This window comes from Prionailurus viverrinus, chromosome A1 (genome assembly GCF_022837055.1).
Source record: "Prionailurus viverrinus isolate Anna chromosome A1, UM_Priviv_1.0, whole genome shotgun sequence".
NCBI lineage: Eukaryota > Metazoa > Chordata > Mammalia > Carnivora > Felidae > Prionailurus > Prionailurus viverrinus.
Genome location: NC_062561.1, coordinates 87788322 through 87808472, shown reverse-complemented (window position 1 = coordinate 87808472; position 20151 = coordinate 87788322). Strand labels below are relative to the sequence as shown.

At 40.8% G+C, this 20151-nt stretch overlaps 1 protein-coding gene across 1 annotated transcript; it reads right to left on the bottom strand.

The window, feature by feature from the left end:
• Window positions 1–637: 637 nt before the first annotated feature.
• LOC125173155 (olfactory receptor 2H2-like) lies at window positions 638–1549 on the bottom strand. The gene has a single exon (XM_047872043.1). It carries the CDS (start codon window positions 1508–1510, stop codon window positions 638–640), a length of 873 nt encoding a protein of 290 aa, XP_047727999.1. The 5' UTR covers window positions 1511–1549.
• Between the last annotated feature and the right edge of the window lie 18602 nt (window positions 1550–20151).

Below are 20151 nucleotides of genomic sequence, written 5' to 3'. Positions count from 1 at the left end.
AGAAAATTTATGCTCCCAGGGGTCTCTTCTCTAGGCCATCAGTTTAAAACATTCCTGTTCTTTCCTTGTGTTCTCCTAGTGCTAGAGGCTGCTCCTTTGTGCACTTTGTCTCCTTTAATATCTATCTAGCTAATAATTCCTTGTAGCAAATGCTCTTTTTTTATTTTTATTTTTTATTTATTTTTATTAAATATTTTTAAGTTTATTTATTTTTGAGAGAGAGAGAGACAGAGAAGAGCAGAGAGAGAGGGAGACACAGAATCTGAAGCAGTCTCCAAGCTCTGAGCTGTCAGCACAGATCCCAACTCAGGGCTTGAACCCACGAGGTTATGACATGAGCTGAAGTCAGATGCTTAACTGACTGAGCCACCCAGTACCCCATGCCATCTTTTTATAATAATGAAAATGGTGTCTACTTCCTGATGGTAGCTTGACTCAGAGCAATGTTTCTCCTACATTTAAGTTTAAGAATAACGTTGCCAGCTGCATCACGTTTACTTTTCATTAGTCCACTGTCTGTACAAAGCACGCAATTGGCCCCTCTCTTCTTTAGAGTTGATGATTGAGAGTCCTCATGCATGCAAATCAGCAAATGAACTGGGCAAAAGCTGACTTCCCCTTGAGTCTGAGCCCATCTTCACTCTTCACTGGACATTCTGTCTTTCCCTAGGAGCCTCCTGAAAGCTCGCTTCATGTCCTTGTTCCTTAAAGTATAGATGAGGGGGTTGAGAGTGGGGGTCACCACAGTGTATAAGAGAGTTAGAAATTTCCCTCCCTTCTGGGAAAAATGACTCCGGGGTTGGATATAGACAGGGGTGACACTGCAGTAGAAGAGAAAAACAACAGCCAGGTGGGAGGAGCAGGTATGGAAGGCCTTACTCCTTCCATTCTGGTACTGGATGGCCAGCACTGCCTGGGTGATACGGCCATAGGAGACAAGGATGAGCAGAAGGGGCCCCATCAGGAAGATGGCACCAATCACTGAGATCTGAAGCTCATTGACATGTGTGTCTCCACAAGCCAGGCGGATCAGTGCAGGGACCTCACAGACAAAGTCGTCAACCTGGTGGTGATGGCAAAAGGAGAGTTTCATGGTAGTGGGAGACTGCACCAATGTGCCAAAAACCCCACTTGCCCAGACCAGGAAAGCCAACTTGTGACACAGGGGTGGGTGCATGATTACTGCATAGTGCAGGGGCCGGCACACTGCCACATAGCGGTCGAAGGCCATGACCAGCAGCAGAACACATTCTGAAGCTCTGAGTCCCAGGAAGATGTAGAGCTGGACTGCACACCCCAAATAGCTGATGGTCTTGTCCGAACTCCAGAAATTCACGAGCATCTGAGGGATGCAGCTGGTGGTAAAGCAGAGGTCCAGGATGGAGAGGTGGGTGAGGAAGAAGTACATGGGGGTGTGGAGGTGGGGGTCGAGGTGAGACAGGAGTATGATGGTGGTGTTGCCCACTAGTGTGACTGTGTAAAAGACAGAAACCGCCACAAATAGGGTCATTTCTAGCCTAGGGTTATCCGAGAAGTCCAAGAGAATGAAGCCATCTGGGACAGTGCCATTAGCATGTCTATCCAACGCCCACCTGAATCTACAAGGAACAACACATCAGTTAGTGATATTTGATTTTAGAACATCACCCTTTCTCTATTAATATTTTCTGTAAACTTTTACTGGCTGTTCTTTCATCTCTGTCCCTTTTTGGACATTTTCATCTGTTAATTTCTTCAAAGGTGGATGATTCTAGCAAACTCCTAGAACATGAGATTGTGGTAGGTCATTCTTTTAAACTAACCCTTGCCAGTGTGCCTGAGTGGTTCAGTTGGTTAAGTGTCTGTTGATTTTGGCTTAGGTCATGATCTCACAGTATCAGGAGATTGAGCCCTGTGTAGGGCTCTGCACTGAGCATGGAGCTTTCTTGGGATTCTTTCTCTTTCCTTCTCCTTCTGCCTGTCCTCTGCTCATGCTCTCTCTCAAAATAAATAAATCAACTTAAAAAAATAAAACTAACCTTTGCCACTATGAACAACTTATGGCAACAAACTGCACAGCCTAGATATAATGGAGAAAAATTTGAGAAACATACAAACTACTAAAACTGAATCAGGAAGACATAGAAAATCTGAATAGATCAATTACTATTATACAGACTGAATCAGTAATAAAAAAATCTCCCATTAAAGAAAAGCCTAGGACCAGATGTCTTCACTGGTGAATTTTACCAAATATTTAAAAGAAATAACACCAAACCTCAAACTCTTCCAAAAAAATCAGAGGAAGGAACACTGCCAAACTCATTTAAAAAGGGCAGTATTACCTTAATACAAAATCCAGATAAGGACACCAGCAGAAAAGAAAACTGCAGACCAATATCCCTGATGAATATAGGTGCAAACATTCTCAGTAAAATGCTAGCACACTGAATTCAGCAGCCCATTAAAAGCATCATGCCCCACGATCAATGTGGGACTTATCCTTGGGATGCAAGGATGGTTCAATATATGCAACTCAATTAATACATACAACATAAATACAATAAAAGAAAAAAAAGTATATTATTATTTTAATAAATGTGGAATAAATACTTGAAAAAATTCAGTATCTGTTAATGATGAAAACTCCTTAAAAAGTCTGAGTATCATTGACATTGTTGAGTATAGTCACATTAGTGTCAGGTGTACAACAGAATAATTCAACAGGTTTATACATTATGCAATGCTCAGAACAATTGTAACCACTATCTGTCTCCATACATCACTATTACAATATCATTGACTATGTTCCCTGTGCTGTGCCTTTTATGTTCATGACTTCTTCATTCCATAACTGGAAGCCTGTATTTTCCACTCTCTTTTACCGATTTTACCTATCCTCCCACCCTCTTCCCTTTTAGCATCACTTTTAGCATTAGTTTGTTCTGTGTACCTATATATCTGATTCTGCTTTTTGTTTATTTTTTCTTTTTATATTCCATACATGAATGAAATCATTGGTATTTGTCTTTCTCAGTCTGACTTATTTCACTTAGCATAACACACTCTAGGTCCATCCATGTTGTCACAAATGGCACTATCTCATCTTTTTAAGATGGCGGGATGATATTCTATTGTATAAGTATAACATCTTTCTTACCCATTCACTTATCAATGGACATTTGGATTTCTCCAATATGTTGGCTATTATAAATAAGGCTGCAATACAGCAAAATAAACAATCAACAAAACTAAAAGGCAACTGACAGAATGGGAAAAGATATTTGCAAATGTAATATTAGATAACAGGTTAATATCCTTAATCTATAAAGAACTTATCAAACTCAACACCTAAAAAACAAATAATCCAGTGAAGAAAGGGACAAAAGACATGAATAGACACTTTTCCAAAGAATACATAGAGATGGCTAATAGAGACATAAAAAGATGCTCAACATCACTCATCGTCAGGGAAATAGAAATCAAAACCACAATGAGATACCATCTCACCGCTGTCAGAATGGCTCAAATTAACAACTCAGGAAACTATAAATGGTAGTGAGGGTGCAGAGAAAGGGGAAACGTTTTGCACTGTTGGTGGAATGCAGACTGGTGCAGCCACTCTGGAAAATAGTACGGAGGTTTCCCCCCAAATTAAAAATAGAATTACCCTACGAATGTAGGATATGTCATTTCATGTTAAAGGAAATGATTGCCTTAATGATATACTGTTCAAAGTACAAGATTTAAATTTGAAAAGGAAGTTTTTTTTAAATATGCACTTTTATTTTTTAAAAAGCAGTATTGAGGGGCTCCTGGTTGGCTCAGTTGGTTGAGCGTCTGACTTTGGCTCAGGTCATGATCTCACTGTCCATGAGTTGGAACCCTGCATCAGGCTCTGTGCTGACAGCTCTGAGCCTGGAGCCTGTTTCAGATTCTGTATCTCCCTCTCTCTCTCACCCTCCCGAACTCATGCTCTGTCTCTCTTTGTCAAAAATAAATAAACATTAAGAAAATTTAAAAAAGATAAAAAGCAGTATTGAAATCATGTTATTTAGAGTGGAGACCTAGAGCTGGAAATGAACTTCCTTAAAATCTAGTTCTTGAGCTTTGTTGTTACACCCCCATGTAAATGAGGAAATTAGAACTCAAAATAATCTTGTGCATAATACACACAAAAAATTAGCGTAATTTTAGTGTTCAGATTTCTATGACACTCTCTGTTTCAGAATTAATTAAAAGCAGAATCGGGGTGGGGGGAAGGATCAGATTTGTAATTACAACAGGTTTGTGGTAGGGGGTAAGGTGAACTGCAGGAAGGTGGTCAAAAGTTACCCACTTCCAGTTATAAAATAAGTAAATAAAGGATGTAATATATAAATGATGCCTATAGATAACACTGCTCTATAATGTATATGAACTTTGCTAAGAGAGTAGACCCTAAGGGTTCTCATCAAAAGGAAAACATTTTTTTTTCTTTTTCTTTTTTTGCTTTTAATTGTATCTATCTCAGTAAGGGACATAATGATTTCATAATATATGTAAGTCAAACCATTATGCTGTACAGTTAAAATTTATACTGTGATTTATATCAATTATATCTTAATAAACTGGACAAAAACCCACCTATCTCTGTTATTCTTTTGACACTAGCATCGTTTGATTTTTCTACCCTTTTGTTTTTAGAATCAAGTTGAGTTTCTGCTTAAGTTGTTTTAGGTTGAAATTTATGTTTTCTCTCTGGAAAAAAAACCCCAAAAGTCGACTTCTGTACTTATCCTGAGTCACATCTGCCTTTTTCTAGAGCAGAATTTGACATCTAATGTGTCATTAAGTGATATTTTCATTGATCACTGATGAAACCACCATACATTTGAGAGCTAATGATATATTTTATGACATTGCATGCTCAGTGTTCTCCTTTTTGTGACAGAGGGTGGAAACAAACAGCCACTTAGCAGCTCTCTTCCCACATCTGGAAAAGCCTAGACCAGTTGAACTTAAAGCATATTAATTTAGCATACATATTTGTCTCATTTGGCCCTCACTCCATAAGTTGGCTGTGGTTTTTCCTAATAATACATGTCTACACATCTCGACTTCTTGTGTGATTAAATATCAAAAGTGTCCCAGGGACATTTTCAAACTGCTTATAAAACACTGCTGACTATGTCACTTCCTTTGGTGTTCTGTGACCCTGTGTGACAATCTCTGCTCATATGAGATATTATCACTACTGGAATTTATGCTACTGATGTTTGTGCAAGCTGTGTTAGAGTAGGCTACGGACACTCTCTCCATTCATTGCAAGTCCTTCCTATGCAACCAGCACTGTATGGTCCCACAGTCTGTGCTCTGGACCTCAAATCTGCCAATACCCCAAGGCAATGGCTCTGTGGTTCCTCCTCAGGAGACTGGTTCCTACAGTTGCCTTTCCTGACCCATCTGTCTTACCTGTCCAGTCTCGATAATTCATGTAAAACACCAGTCAGAGCCTAAAGAAAGTTGTGGTTACAGATGGTGATGAACACTGGAGAATCTAGGTATACATTTGGGCAAGCCAGACAAATCTAAAACAGAGCAGAGTAACAACAAAAGGAGTACCCACTGAGGAAAGAACAATGTGTCACCTGGACTTTGTGCACATTCTGGGGGACTAAGAAGTGTTTCTGTATTGGAAATTATGGATTCATGATAAAACTAGGTCCCCCATTGCACCCTGCACAGAGATCTTTGGTTGTTCTCTAACTTCTGACAGTTCCCTGGTTTTCCTTTGCTGACCTCATCGGGCCTGTCCACATGCACATACATTGGCTCCCACATTCTCCCCACTGCCTCCAGCAATTCTGATGATCCGAACATCATTGCGTCTGCTACCTGCAAGGTTTTACAGAAATTAGTTTTACACCAGCAACTTGGAATTTAGGAAAATATTCTTTTGGCTGCTACATAATCATTTAATACAGTTAACATTTCTCTCCCCATCTGCACCTAAATACTTGAATTGTCAACAATTTTCATTTTGTATCACCAATGCATTCCTGCTGAAGTTTTTTTCTGTTTTTGCTACTAATATTTAAAATCATTAATATATTAATTAAATTAGTATATTAATTAAATTGATATTAACTATTAATAACGAAATAAATGAATCTTACTTTTTCAGTTGTATTTATCTAATTTCATGCCTAATTCCATTTTCATTCTCATGTGACAGTTATCTATATTCTCTTACAAATGGCTCAGCTAGATGTTGAGCCACTGTGGCGAGTGCCTGGCATTGGAAACTCAATGCAAATACCAAAATACTCTACCCTTAACTGAAGATGTGGATTTCTGAAGTTTCTGAAAATCCAGAGATTGAATAGGGAGAACACACACACTAATCTCAGTCTCTTTTGAGTTTGTGCTTGGAATATATTCCTTTCCCTTTCAGCCTCTCAGTCATAGCCATTCCCAAAGACATCCATGAGGTTCCCACTGCCTTTTTTCATAGGATTTTATGGTATGGTATTTCAGTCCAGACTTGATCACGACTTGATCAGTGGGGTAAATGACTTACCTCCAGAATACCATAGTTGTTGAAAGGGGCTTAGATTTAAAGACCTGCTTTTATTAACATCTTGGTGCACAGAATCATGGAGAGATCACAGCAACCAGTGCCCTGGAAATGTCCTGCCTATCCCAGAAAGACTCAGATTGCTAAGACTAATAAGGCCACTGGGACCTAATCTCAGATGGAAATTAGCCTTTCATCTGAATGTCTTCTGTGGCGAGTTCTCAGTCACCTCAGCACTTACCTGCAACTGCTCTGAGCCATTGGAGATGGTGGGCCCATGGGGGCACACCACGAAGGATTTCTCTCCTGTCTTACAATCTGCCAAAATTAGACTTTTTTTGTTCATAATCTAATTCTGTCAATGGAAGGCTCAATAAATCCTATTGGTCTTTGAAGTCTTCTGCTCAGTCTGGTTCCCATTCTCATGCTTTCCTCTGATGAGCTGTTTGGATTCAGAATCCAGTGGTTTTTTTTCCTCATGGACACAAGACAAAGATGCTCAGAAAAAGACTTTGAGATACAGAGGAAAGGATTTTTTTAAATATGTTACCTATTCTTTATTTTTTAATGTTTATTCATGTATTTTTGAGAAAGACAGAGTGGGGGAGGGGCAGAGAGATAGAGGGAAAGAACTCCATGCAAGCTCTGCACTGTCAGTGCAGAGCCCAATGTGGGTCTCAGTCCCATGAACCATGAGATCATGACCTGAGCCTAAACCAAGAGTCAGATGCTTAACTGACTGAGTCACTCAGGCTCCCCATAGGTTATTTATTCTAAATTTTATATGTGCTTATAGAAGAAAATTTGTAATACTAAGTTGTATATGTAGTATGTCCCTGCAATAGTCACTGTCATGGTTTTATGTGTGTTCTTAAGGTCACATGAAAACTGAAATATATAGATTTTTTAAATTAATCAGTTAATTGTTTTCCTAAAGGTGGAGAGAAAATGAAAGACTTGAAATCATTAAGGCGAGCCAATTAATCCTTGGGTTTTTACAATCTTCTCCTTATCAGCACAAAGACAAAAAAAAAAAAAAAGATAACAACCAAAAACCACATTATGCTAGTGGGGCACACTGTGTTCTTAAAAAGATAAAAGTATTTTATAAGTTTTATCTCAGGTCCATTAGCAATTGAGAATATCACTTTGCCTTTTATTTATTTTTATTTTTTTATTTTTTTACCTAGTGACTCTCTGTTTTATTTATTTATTTATTTACTTATTAATATATGAAATTTATTGTCAAATTGGTTTCCATACAACACCCAGTGCTCATCCCAAAAGGTGCCCTCCTCAATACCCATCACCCACCCTCCCCTCCCTCCCACCTCCAATCAACCCTCAGTTTGTTTTCAGTTTTTAACAGTCTCTTATGCTTTGGCTCTCTCCCACTCTAACCTCTTTTTTTTCCCTTCCCTTCCCCCATGGACTTCTGTTAAGTTTCTCAGGATCCACATAAGAGTGAAAACATATGGTATCTGTCTTTCTCTGTATGACTTATTTCACTTAGCATAACACTCTCCAGTTTCCTCCACGTTGCTACAAGAGGCCATATTTCATTCTTTCTCATTGCCACTTAATATTCCATTGTGTATATAAACCACAATTTCTTTATCCATTCGTCAGTTGGACATTTAGACTTTTTCCATAATTTAGCTATTGTTGAGAGTGCTGCTAGAAAAATTGGGGTACAAGTGCCCCTATGCATCAGCACTCCTGTATACCTTGGGTAAATTCCTAGCAGTGCTATTGCTGGGTCATAGGGTAGATCTATTTTTAATTTTTTGAGGAACCTCCACACTGTTTTCCAGAGCGGCTGCACCAATTTGCATTCCCACCAACAGTGCAAGAGGGTTCCCAATTCTCCAGATCCTCGTCAGCATCTATAGTCTCCTGATTGGTTAATTTGGGGACTCTGACTGGCGTGAGGTGATATCTGAGTGTGGTTTTGATTTGTATTTCCCGGATGAGGAGCAACATTGAGCATCTTTTCATGTGCCTGTTGGCCATCTGGATATCTTCTTTACAGAAGGGCCTATTCATGTATTCTGTCCATTTCTTCGCTGGATTATTTGCTTTTCAGGTGTGGAGTTTGGTGAGCTCTTTATAGATTTTGGATACTAGCCCTTTGTCTGATATGTCATTTGCAAATATCTTTTCTGATTCTGTTAGTTGCCTTTCAGTTTTGTTGATTGTTTCTTTTGGAGTGCAGAAGCTTTTTATCTTCGTGAGGTCCCAATAGTTCATTTTTGCTTTTAATTCCCTTGCCTTTGGGGATGTGTCACGTAAGAAATTGCTGCGACTGAGGTCAGATAGGTTTTTTTACTGCTTTCTCCTCTAGGGTTCTGATGGTTTCCTGTCTCACATTCATGTTCTTTATCCATTTTGAGTTTGTTTTTGTGAATGGTGTAAGAAAGTGGTCTAGTTTCATCCTTCTGCATGTTGCCGTCTAGTTCTCACAGCACCATTTGTTAAAGAGACTTTTTTCCATTGGATATTCTTTCCTGGTTTGTCAAAGATTGGTTGGCCATCCTTTTGTGGGTCTAGTTCTGGGGTTTCTATTCTATTCCATTGGTCTATGTGTCTGTTTTTGTGCCAATACCATGTTGTCTTGATGATTACAGCTTTGGAGTAGAGGCTGAAGTCTGGGATTGTGATTCCTCCTGCTTTGGTCTTCTTCTTCAAAATTGCTTTGGCTATTCAGGGCCTTTTGTGGTTCCATACAAATTTTAGGATTGCTTGTTCTAGTTTCGAGAAGAATGCTGGTGCAATTTTGAGTGGGATTGCATTGAATGTGTAGATAGCTTTGGGTAGTATTGACATTTTGGCAATATTTATTCTTCCAGTCCATGAGCAGGGAATGTCTTTCCATTTCTTTATATCTTCTTCAATTTCCTTCATAAGCTTTCTATAGTTTTCAGCATACAGATTTTTTACATCTTTGGTTAGGCTTATTCTTAGGTATTTTATGCTTCTTGGTGCAATTGTGAATGGGGTCAGTTTCTTTATTTGTCTTTCTGTTGCTTCATTGTTAGTGTATAAGAATGCAGCTGATTTCTGTACATTGGTTTTGTATCCTGCAACTTTGCTGAATTCATGTATCAGTTCTAGCAGACTTTTGGTGGAGTCTATCAGATTTTCCATGTGTAGTATCATGTCACCTGCAAAAAGTGAAAGCTTGACTTCATCTTTGCCAATTTTGATGCCTTTGATTTCCTTGTGTTGTCTGATTGCTGATGCTAGGACTTCCAACACTATGTTAAACAACAGCGGTGAGAGTGGACATCCCTGTCGTGTTCCTGATCTCAGGGAAAAAGCTCTCAGTTTTTCCCCATTGAGGATGATGTTAGGTGTGGGCTTTTCATAAATGGCTTTTATTAAGTTTAACTATCCCGATTTTCTCGAGGGGTTTTATTAAGGAAAGATGCTGAATTTTGTCAAATGCTTTGTCTGCATCAATTGACAGGATCATATGGTTCTTATCCTTTCTTTTATTAATGTGATGTATCACATTGATTGATTTGCAAATGTTAAGGCAGCCCTGCATCCCAGGAATGAATCCCATTTGATCATGGTGAATAATTCTTTTTATATGCTTTGAATTTTATTTGCTAGTATCTTATTGAGAATTTTGCATGTATATTCATCAGGGATATTGGCCTTTAGTTCTCTTTTTTTACTGGGTCTCTGCCTGGTTTGAGAACCAAGGTGATGCTGGCTTCATAGAATGCATCTGAAAGTATTCCTTCCCCTCTATTTTTTGGAATAGCTTGAGAAGGATAGGTATTATTTCTGCTTTAAATGTCTTGTAGAATTACCCTGGGAAGCCATCTGATCCTGGACTCTTATTTGTTGGGACATTTTTGATAACTGATTCAATTTCTATGCTAGTTATGGGTCTGTTCAAGCTTTCTATTTACTCCTGATTGAGTTTTGGGAGTGTGCGGGTGTTTCTGAATGTGTCTGTTTCTTCCAGGATGTCCAGTGTTGGAATATAATATTTTATAGTATCCCCTGATAATTGTTTGTATCTCTGAGGGATTGGTTGCAATAATTCCATTTTCATTCATGATTTTATCTATTTGGGTCATCCCCCTCCCCTTTTTTTTTGAGAAGCCTGGCTACAGGGTTATCCATTTTGTTTATTTTTTCTAAAAACCAACTCTTGGTTTCGTTGATCTGCTCTACAGTTTTTTTAGATTCTATATTGTTTACTTCTGCTCTGATCTTAATTATTTCTCTTCTTCTGGTGTATTTGTGGTGTCTTTCCTGTTCTGCTTTTATTTCCTTTAGGTGTGCTGTTAGATTTTGTATTTGGGATTTTTCTTGTTTCTTGAGATAGGCCTGCATTGCAATGTATTTTCCTCTCAGGACTGCCTTCGCTGCATCCCACAGCATTTGGATTGTTGTATTTTATTTTCATTTGTTTCCATATATTTCTTAATTTCTTCTCTAACTGCCTGGTTGACCTACTCATTCGTTAGTAGGGTGTTCTTTAACCTCCATGCTTTTGGAGGTTTTCCAGACTTTTTCCTGTGGTTATTTTTCAAGCTTCATAGCATTTTGGTCTGAATGTGTGCATGGTATGATCTCAATTCTTGCATACTTATGAAGGGCTGTTTTGTGACCCAGTATGTGATCTATCCTGGAGAAGGCTCCATGTGCACTCGAGAAGAAAGTATATTCTCTGGCTTTGGGATGCAGAGTTCTAAATATTTCTGTCAACTCCGTCTGATCCAATGTATCATTCAGGGCCTTTGTTTCTTTATTGACCGTGTTTCTAGATGATCTATCCATTGTTGTAAGTGGGGTATTAAAGTCCCTTGCAATTACTGCATTCTTATCAATAAAGTTACTCATGTTTGTGATTGTTTTATATATTTGGGGGCTCCCATGTTTGGCACATAGACGTTTATAATTGTTAGCTCTTCCTGATGTCTAGACCCTGTGATTATTCTATAATGCCCTTCTCCATCTCTTGTTACAACCTTTAATTTAAAGTCTAGTTTGTCTGATATAACTATGGCTACTCCAGCTTTCTTTTGACTTTCAGTAGCATGATAGATAGTTCTCCATCCCCTCACTTTGAATCTGAAGGTTTCCTCAGTTCTAAAATGAGTGTCTTGTAGACAGCAAATAGATGGGTCTTGTTTTTTTATCTTTTAGGATACCCTATGTCTTTTGGTTGGAACATTTAACCCATTTACATTCAATGTTATTATAGAAAGATATGGGTTTAGAGTCCTTGTGATGTCTGGAGGTTTCATGCTTGCAGTGATGTCTCTGGTACTTTGTCTCACAGGATCCCCCTTAGGATCTCTTGTAGGGCTGGTTTAGTGGTGATGAATTTCTTCAGTTTTTGTTTGCTTGGGAAGACCTTTATCTGTCCTTCTATTCTGAATGACAGACTTGCTGGATAAAGGACCTTGGTTGCATATTTTTTTCTCTTCATCACATTGAAGATTTCCTGCCATTCCTTTCTGGCATGCCAAGTTTCAGTAGATAGATCTGTCACTAGTCTTATTGGTCTCCCTTTATATGTTAGAGCATGTTTATCCCTAGCGGCTCTCTGAATTTTCTCTTTATCCTTTCATTTTGCCAGTTTCACTGTGACATGTCATGCAGAAGATCGATTCAAGTTACGTCCGAAGGGAGTTCTCTGTACTTCTTGGATTTCAATGCCTTTTTCCTTCCCCAGATCAGGGAAGTTCTCAGCTATGATTTCTTCAAGTACACCTTCAGCACCTTTCCCTCCTTCTTCTTCCCCCTGGAATCCCAATTATGCGTATATTATTTCGTTTAATATTGTCACTTAGTTCTCTAAGTCTCCCCTCATACTCCTGGATTTTTTTTTAATCTCTCTTTTTATCAGCTTCTTCTTTTTCCATAATTTTATCTTCTAATTCACCTATACTCTCTTCTGCCTCTTCAATCCAAGCTGTGGTTGCCTCCATTTTATTTTGCAGCTCATTTGTAGCATATTTTAGCTCCTCCTCACTGTTTCTTAGTCCCTTGATCTCTGTAGTAATAGATTCTCTGCTGTCCTCTATACTTTTTTCAAAGCTAGTGATTAATATGATGACTATTATTTTAAATTCATTTTCTTTTACATTGGTTAAATCATTTCGATCAGTTCATTAGCTGTCGCTACTTCCTGGAGTTTCTTTTGAGGAGAATTCTTCCATTTCTTTATTTTGGTAGTCCCTGGAGTGGAGGGGAACTGCAGGGCTCTTCCCCCATGCTTTCTGGAGTAACTTGTGCTGGGGAGCGGGGCCGCAGTCAGACCTGATGTCTCTCCCCAGCCCACTCTTGGGGCCACCGTCAGACTGGTGTGTACCTTATCTTCCCCTCTCCCAGGGGCAGGACTCACTGTGGGGTGGTGTGGACCCTGTCTGGGCTACTTGCAGACTGCCACTCTTGTGGTGCTGCTTTGATGGGATCTGGCATGTTAGCCAGGGTGGGTCTGCAAGGTACACAGGGTGGGAGAGGCAGGCTCAGCTCTCTGCTTTGAGTGGTGCATTGCGGGAGGTGCCCTTCCGCACTGGGAGGGAGGCAGACCCATTGGAGGGATGGATCCACAGAAGCACAGTATTGGGTGTTTGCACGGTGCAAGCAAGTTCCATGATGTGAACTGGTTCCCTTTTACAACTTGATGTTTTAAAATACATATACATGTGAAAGGATTCAGGTAGAGACACTTTCAAATTTTTTTTAATGTTTATTTATTTTTTGAGATAGGGACAGAGTGCAAGCAAGGGAGGGGAAGAGGTAAGGGAGACACAGAATCCAAAGCTGGCTCCCGGCTCTGAGCTGGCAGCAGAGAGCTTGAGGTGGGGCTCAAACTCATGAATCACAAGATCATGACCTGAGCTGAAGTTGGATGCCTAACCAACTGTACCACCCAGTCGCCCCCAAGTAGAGACACTTTTAGAGGGGAAAAACACCCAAGGAGATTTTCCATACCAGATGTTACAACTTTTATGAGGCCATACCCATTAAAAGGTAGTGATCACAAGGTGCAAACTTGCACGTATAGATAAATCAGTTTGAGGGATGTAATATACAATATGGGGACTACAGTTAATGATACTGTATTGCACATATGAAAGTGGTTAAGAGTAGATCTTTTTTTTTAATTTTTTTAACGTTTATTTATTTTTGAGACAGAGAGAGACAGAGCATGAACGGGGGAGGGTCAGAGAGAGGGAGACACAGAATCTGAAACAGGCTCCAGGCTCTCAGCTGTCAGCACAGAGCCGACACGGGGCTCGAACTCACAGACCGCGAGATCATGACGTGAGCCGAAGTCGGCCGTTTGACTGAGCCACCCAGGCGCCCCTAAGAGTAGATCTTAAAAGTTCTCATCATAAGGAAAAATTATAAATATGTGTGGTGTTGCTTATTAATTATTCTTATTGTAATCATTTTGAAATATATACATATATCAAATTGTTATGTTATATACCTTAAAGTTATACAATGAATGTTATATGTCAGTTACTCTCAAGAAAACCAGAAAAAATACCGTGGTGATATTGGTGCAAAAATAGAAATACCCTGGTGAATGGGTGTGAATAAACCAATAAACCAAATAGAAGGTCAAGAAAGTAACCTCATTGCCTGGGCGATAGGAAGTAGAATTGTCATTAAGTGTAGGAAGAGCAGGTGAGGGTAAAAGAGACTAGGAGTTTGCATAAAGTCAGGGCTGTCCAACTAGACCTGTTCCCACAGTTATTGTGCTCAGACATGCGGTGGTTTGATCCCAGACTGAAGCTGAGCACTACATGCATCCAGTGCCTGCACTGAGAGTGGGTCTCACTGGCCACACCCGGCCTGGCTCTCCTGCCTCTTACTCTAATAGAAGTTCACCTTCCTAGTATCTACATGTCAGCAGTGATGGTGGTAGCTTGCTCCATTTTTCTTCCAGTTCAAGTTCTTCTATAAAACACTACTTCTTCAAACTGTAAGAGACTCTTAAATGCAGAGTAAACTGAGGATTGCTGAAGGGTAGGTGGCCAGGGGATGGGCTAAATGAGTGGAGGACCTTAAGGAGGGCACATGTTGGGATGAGCACTGGGTGTTATATGTAAGTGATGAATCACTAAATTCTATTCCTGAAAATAATAATACACTGTATGATAACTAAATGGAATTTAAATAAAAAATTGAAACAAAGCAATACAGCTAATGTATTTCTGAAAATTAAAAAAGAATTCTGCGGTGCCTGTGTGGCTCAGTCAGTTAAGCATCCGACTTCAGCTCAGGTCATGATCTCATGGTTCGTGAGTTCAAGCCCTGCATTGGGCTCTGTTCTGACAGCTTAGAGCCTGGAGCCTGCTTTGAATTCTGTGTCTCCCTGTCTCTCTGTACCACCCCCCCCCACATGCTCTCTCTCTCTCCTTCAAAATAAATAAAAACTTTTAAAAAATTAAAAAAAAATCTGACAAGTGCAAAAAATTGCTAATAATTGAGAACAGCACAAAGTGTCAGTGTGGGAGTTGATTGTATCATTTTATTATTTTATTTTTTTAAGAAACGCTACTTTCTTTTTTTTCACCATTAAAAGTTATAATCTAGGGGTTCCTGTCTGTTTGGTCAGGAGAGCATGCAACTCTTGATCTTGGGGACATGAGTTCAAGCCCCATGTTGGGTGTAGAGCTTAAAAAAATATAATCTCAAGACAGGAGAGGGTGGTGCCTTGCAAGTCTGGCATGAAGAGCCCAGGCAGGTGGAGCTGGGTAAGGAGGGGAGGAAATCCAGGAAGTTGGCAGCCCCAATATGTATCCTCAGCCTCCCTCTCTGAAAATTCCATTCACCTTTATTTTTTTTAATGTTTATTCATTTTTGAGACAGAGAGAGAGGCAGAGAGAGATGGAGACACAGAATCTGAAGCAGGCTCCATGTTCTGAACTGTCAGTCTAGAGCCTGACATGAGGGTCGAACTCACAAACAATGAGGTCATGACTTGAGCTAAAGTCGGATGCTCAGCTGACTGAGCCCCGCCCCCCCCCAGGCGCCCCCTATTTACCTTTCTAATTGGAGCAACAGAGTGGCCACAGAGTGTAAACCTCCTGAGCATGAGGTGGGCACTTGAGACCTCAGGTCTGCCAGGACCTCTGGAGAAAGCATGGATTACAGATTTCTTGCCAGTCCGTGCCCAGTGGGAGCTGAGCATCAGGAAGGAAACAACCAAGGCCCTTGAGTCTTCTGGATTGTTGGAGTCCAGCCACAGACAGATGTGAATCCCTGCCTAAAGGGGTGAGAGATTTATTTCTTGGAGACCCTTGAGCTCCTAGGATTTACTCCAAGCCTCTCAGCTCAGGTGTTGACATTTTCTTCAGTAGGAACATTGTGACATGCTACTCACTGGAGCCTCATGGCCTGGAAGTCCACGGATGGATGACTGTCTCTTCCTCCCCTCTGTTTCTGGCATCTGTGCTAGTTTGTCCCAGGTGTAGCTCTCATGCTCTAGGCAGGTATAGGTTGGGTCCCAAAGGGATGCTCTTTATTTCCCTGTGGTTGGATTTGCCCCCTCTCATTCCTATCATACCTTCTGGTCCTCTTTATTTCAAGACCTTGCAGTGTGTAAGAGGAGCCTTTTGTAGTCAGGGTCTGTGGTATAATAAAAATATTTAGTCTTTATCTCTAGTGTTTGGCACAGAACTTCAAAAACGTTTCAGATTTCCTGAGTGAGAAGAGTGTCTTTTGTTGTTCATTAAAAACCCCTTTCAACCATACCTGGGCTTATGCTAATGTAACTTACTGTGGGTCCTTGTGTAGTTTTAAGGGAGGGGCTGTCCCTACCAGAAAGATAAGCATGTGATTAGACCAAACTTTCTGCCTTATCCCCTACCTCTGAAGAGGGGTGAGGGGCTGGAGGAGAGCCAGTCACAAGTCAGTGAATTAATCAATCATGCCTATGTGATCAACTCCCCATCAGACTCAGGACACTGAGTCTTGGCAGAGGTCCCCACATGATGTGCTGGGAAGGTTATGCACCTGCTCCTTAGGGATGGGACATGGAGGGTCTGCATCCTCCATCCTGAAGCTGAACCTTGCTCTATGCATCTCTCCCATTTGGCTGTTTCTGAGTTGTATCCTTTATAAAAAAATGGTACTCATAAGCATAACACTTTTCTGTGGGTTGTGTGAGTTCTTTTAGCAAATCATCAAACCTAAGTATGGGTTGTGGGAAAGCCAGAATTTACAGCTAAACCATGCAAAAATTGTGGGTGGCCTCTGAGACTCTCAGCTGGCATCTGAAGTGGGGGGACGTCTTGTGGGACTGAGACCCTTACACCTACAGGCTCTGTGGTAACTCCAGAGTTAGTGTCAACATTGGGCTGGATTATTGAACACATTATTGGGGGTGAACAATTGGCCAGCAAGTATGTAGGGTCCCAAATGCTTCACTCACTGTGTTACCATGAGTAAGTCACTCAAATTTCCATTATATATAAAAATGCAGATAATAATTATATCTGTCTCATTTTGCTACTTTGAGATTTAAAAGGGTTACTGTTGCATTCAGAGCAGGCCTAGGATAGAGTGAAGTCTATTTTCTTCTCTTTCTTCTTCCATCATCTTTGAGGGGTAAGTGTCAGAAATAGGGTCATGGGTTAAAGGCTCAATTTCAGTTTCCATTCTACTGGATAGCATTCTCTGTGGATTAGAGGACTTACTTTGGAATGGAGTCCCTGGAACCCTACCTCCCAGGATAGAAAACTTAGTTCTGTGACCATAAATGGGCAGAAGGTACCTGTTTTCAACTTCATGATGTGTTGCTTAGCTGTATCAGGAATTACCTTAACAGACACGCAAGCCTCATTTTAGGAATTACAGTAAAACCTTGGCTTGCATGCATAATTCGCTCTGGAAACATGCTTGTCATCCAAAGCACTTGTATATCAAAGCGAATTTCAAGAACTACTGGCTCCGTTGTGATCCTGTGACATTCCGTGTCATGTACTGTTTGTATTGCAAGACATCCCTTGTTTATCAAGTTAAAATTTATTAGCAATATTTGCTCATTTTCTGGAACACTCACAGAATAAGATACTTGCAATCCACAGTTTTACTGTTTTATTATTGATGCCTCAGGTCCAAGAATGTCTGTGTTACTGTGAACTCATTTTCATTAAGCATCTTTCTGCACCTGAAACTATGTTACGTATTCTAATTAAAGAGTTCAGGTAAGAGTCGTACCTTTTGATAATTCAGAGCAGTGATAACACTAAACAACATACAGGTATATCAGTAAGAACACAGCCATGTGACAGAAACTATACTGTTGTTTTAATGGAAGGAATTTAACATAAAAATGTTAGGGATTGGCTCTCTGAAAAGAGAAAAACAACACAAAGCTTTCATGGGGACAGTGACTGCAGCAAACAGGTAGTTGGCTTTATTAGAACTTGGATGTTTGGAGGAGGCCCCTGGGGAGCTGAGTCCTAGCCTCTGGGAAGGGAGCGCTGTTCTGGGTGGCTGGTGCTGTCCTTAAGGGGTAGAAAAGGCTGGTTCTGCAGGTGTGGAAATGGAAGTCAGTCGCTGCAGCCAGGGTGAAGCAGCCTTGCTGAGGAAGCTTAGAGACACAGATGAAACAGAGAAACTAGGTGGAGAAAGTCCTCTGTCCTCCAGTCCCACAGAGTGACTGGCATACTTCCCACTGGATGTGTTTATAGGAAGTAGCTGACAGACAAAATCATTTTTGTTCTCAAAGTCCTAACTTGGCTTCTGAGCTCTCAGATGCCTTTTGGGGGAAAAACATTGGAAAGTTGAAGCATACCTCCCTCAGTATCTCTCAAACATGGTTGTTCAGTTTCTTTGGAATACTCATGCAGCCTTTGGGAATTTTAATCATTTAACTTTAGAATGAGGGATGAGACAGGATGGAAGCTTTGTGGTCCTAATCGTAGGAACTGTGAAAACAACATTATCTGGAAGATAAACAGCTACTCGATGAGCAAATCTTCCTTGTGGTGTGTGGCGTTTGACTTTGGCTCAGGTCATGATCTCACAATTCATGGGTTTGAGCCCTGCTGTCACCAGAGCTTGTTTTAGATCCTCTGTCTCCCTCTTTCTCTTCTCCCCCCCTGCTTGTATACTTTCTCTTTCTCTCTCTCAAAAATAAACATTTAAAGAAAATAAAATAAATTAAAAAAATAAAAAAAATATAGTGTTCCACAAACATAAATGAAAATCTGTCATCACAATCTGTCTGGCACAATATGTCTCTCTTAAAGAGCGTTATTTGATTTTATACTAGCCTCTTACTCTCTTTTTGTCCTTTTAAAAATCTTGAGTTTTTAAATTTCTTTAGCTTATATTTCTTCATTCTCAAATCTTATGTTATAAAACTCTAATTTTTTCCCCATTTGGTTTTTCCTGTTTGGGTAACCTGAAAATGACCTTATAAATCAAATTTAATTTTTGAGACACTTTTCCCTCTGAAGCAATCCTTCATTTTTTTCTTTCATCTACAGTTAAACAGCCCAGATGGAGGGGAAGATGGCAGCATAGGAGGACGCTGGGCTCACCGCGTCCTGCTGATCACTTAGATTCCACCTACACCTGCCTAAATAACCCAGAAAACCGCCAGAAGACTAGCAGAATGGATTCTCTGGAGCCAAGCACAGACAAGAGGCCCACGGAAGAGGGTAGGAAGGGTGGAGAGGTGGTGTGCACTACATGGACTGGGGGGAGGGAGCGGGGTGGAGGCGCAGCCCGCCAGCCAAGCAGAGACCCCGAGTCTGGCTTGCAAGAGTGGAGGGGCCAGATGGAGTGTGTTTGGACAGCGAGCGGGACTTAACATCTGGAAGGTTATAAGTTAACAGCTCTGCTTTGAGACGGGAAGGCTGGAGGACAACGAGAGGGAGAGTTGTTGAGCCCTGGACGACAGAGCTCAGCTCAGTGGGGAACAAAGGCACTCGCCAGCACCATCTCCCTCACCCATCCCCCAGCCAAAATCCCAAAGGGAACCAGTTCCTCCCAGGGAACTTGCTTGCACCCTGCAAACACCCGACACTGTGCTTCTATGGATCCGTCCCTCTGGCGATGGGTCTAACTCCCTCCCGGTGCCCCAGGGCCCCTCCCGAAGCGGATCACTGAAGGATAAGCGAGCTGAGCCTGCCCCTCTCACCCCCGTGCAGCTTGCTGATCCACCCCAGCTAATATGCCAGATCCCCAGCGCCACAAGCCTGGCAGTGTGCAAGTAGCCCAGAGAGGCCACACCACCCCACAGTGAATCCCGCCCCTAGAAGGGGAAGAGAAGATACACACCAGTCTGACTGTGGCCCCAGCGGTGGGCTGGGGGCAGACATCAGGTCTGACTGCAGCCCCACCCACCAACGCAAGTTATTCAAGACAGCACAGGGTAAGTGCCCTGCAGTTCTTTCCAAAATGACAAAACAGAAGAATTCTCCTCAAAAGAATCTCCAGGAAATAACAACAGCTAACGAACTGATCAAAAAGGATTTAAATAATATAACAGAAGGTGAATTTAGAATAATAGTCATAAAATTAAACACTGGGCTTGAAAACAATATAGAGGACAGCAGAGAATCTATTGCTACAGAGATACAGGGACTAAGGAACAGTCAGGAGGAGCTAAA

Excerpts from the sequence above, each read along its gene's own strand:
- LOC125173155 (XM_047872043.1), bottom strand. The coding sequence starts at position 1,510 with ATGACCCTATTTGTGGCGGTTTCTGTCTTTTACACAGTCACACTAGTG.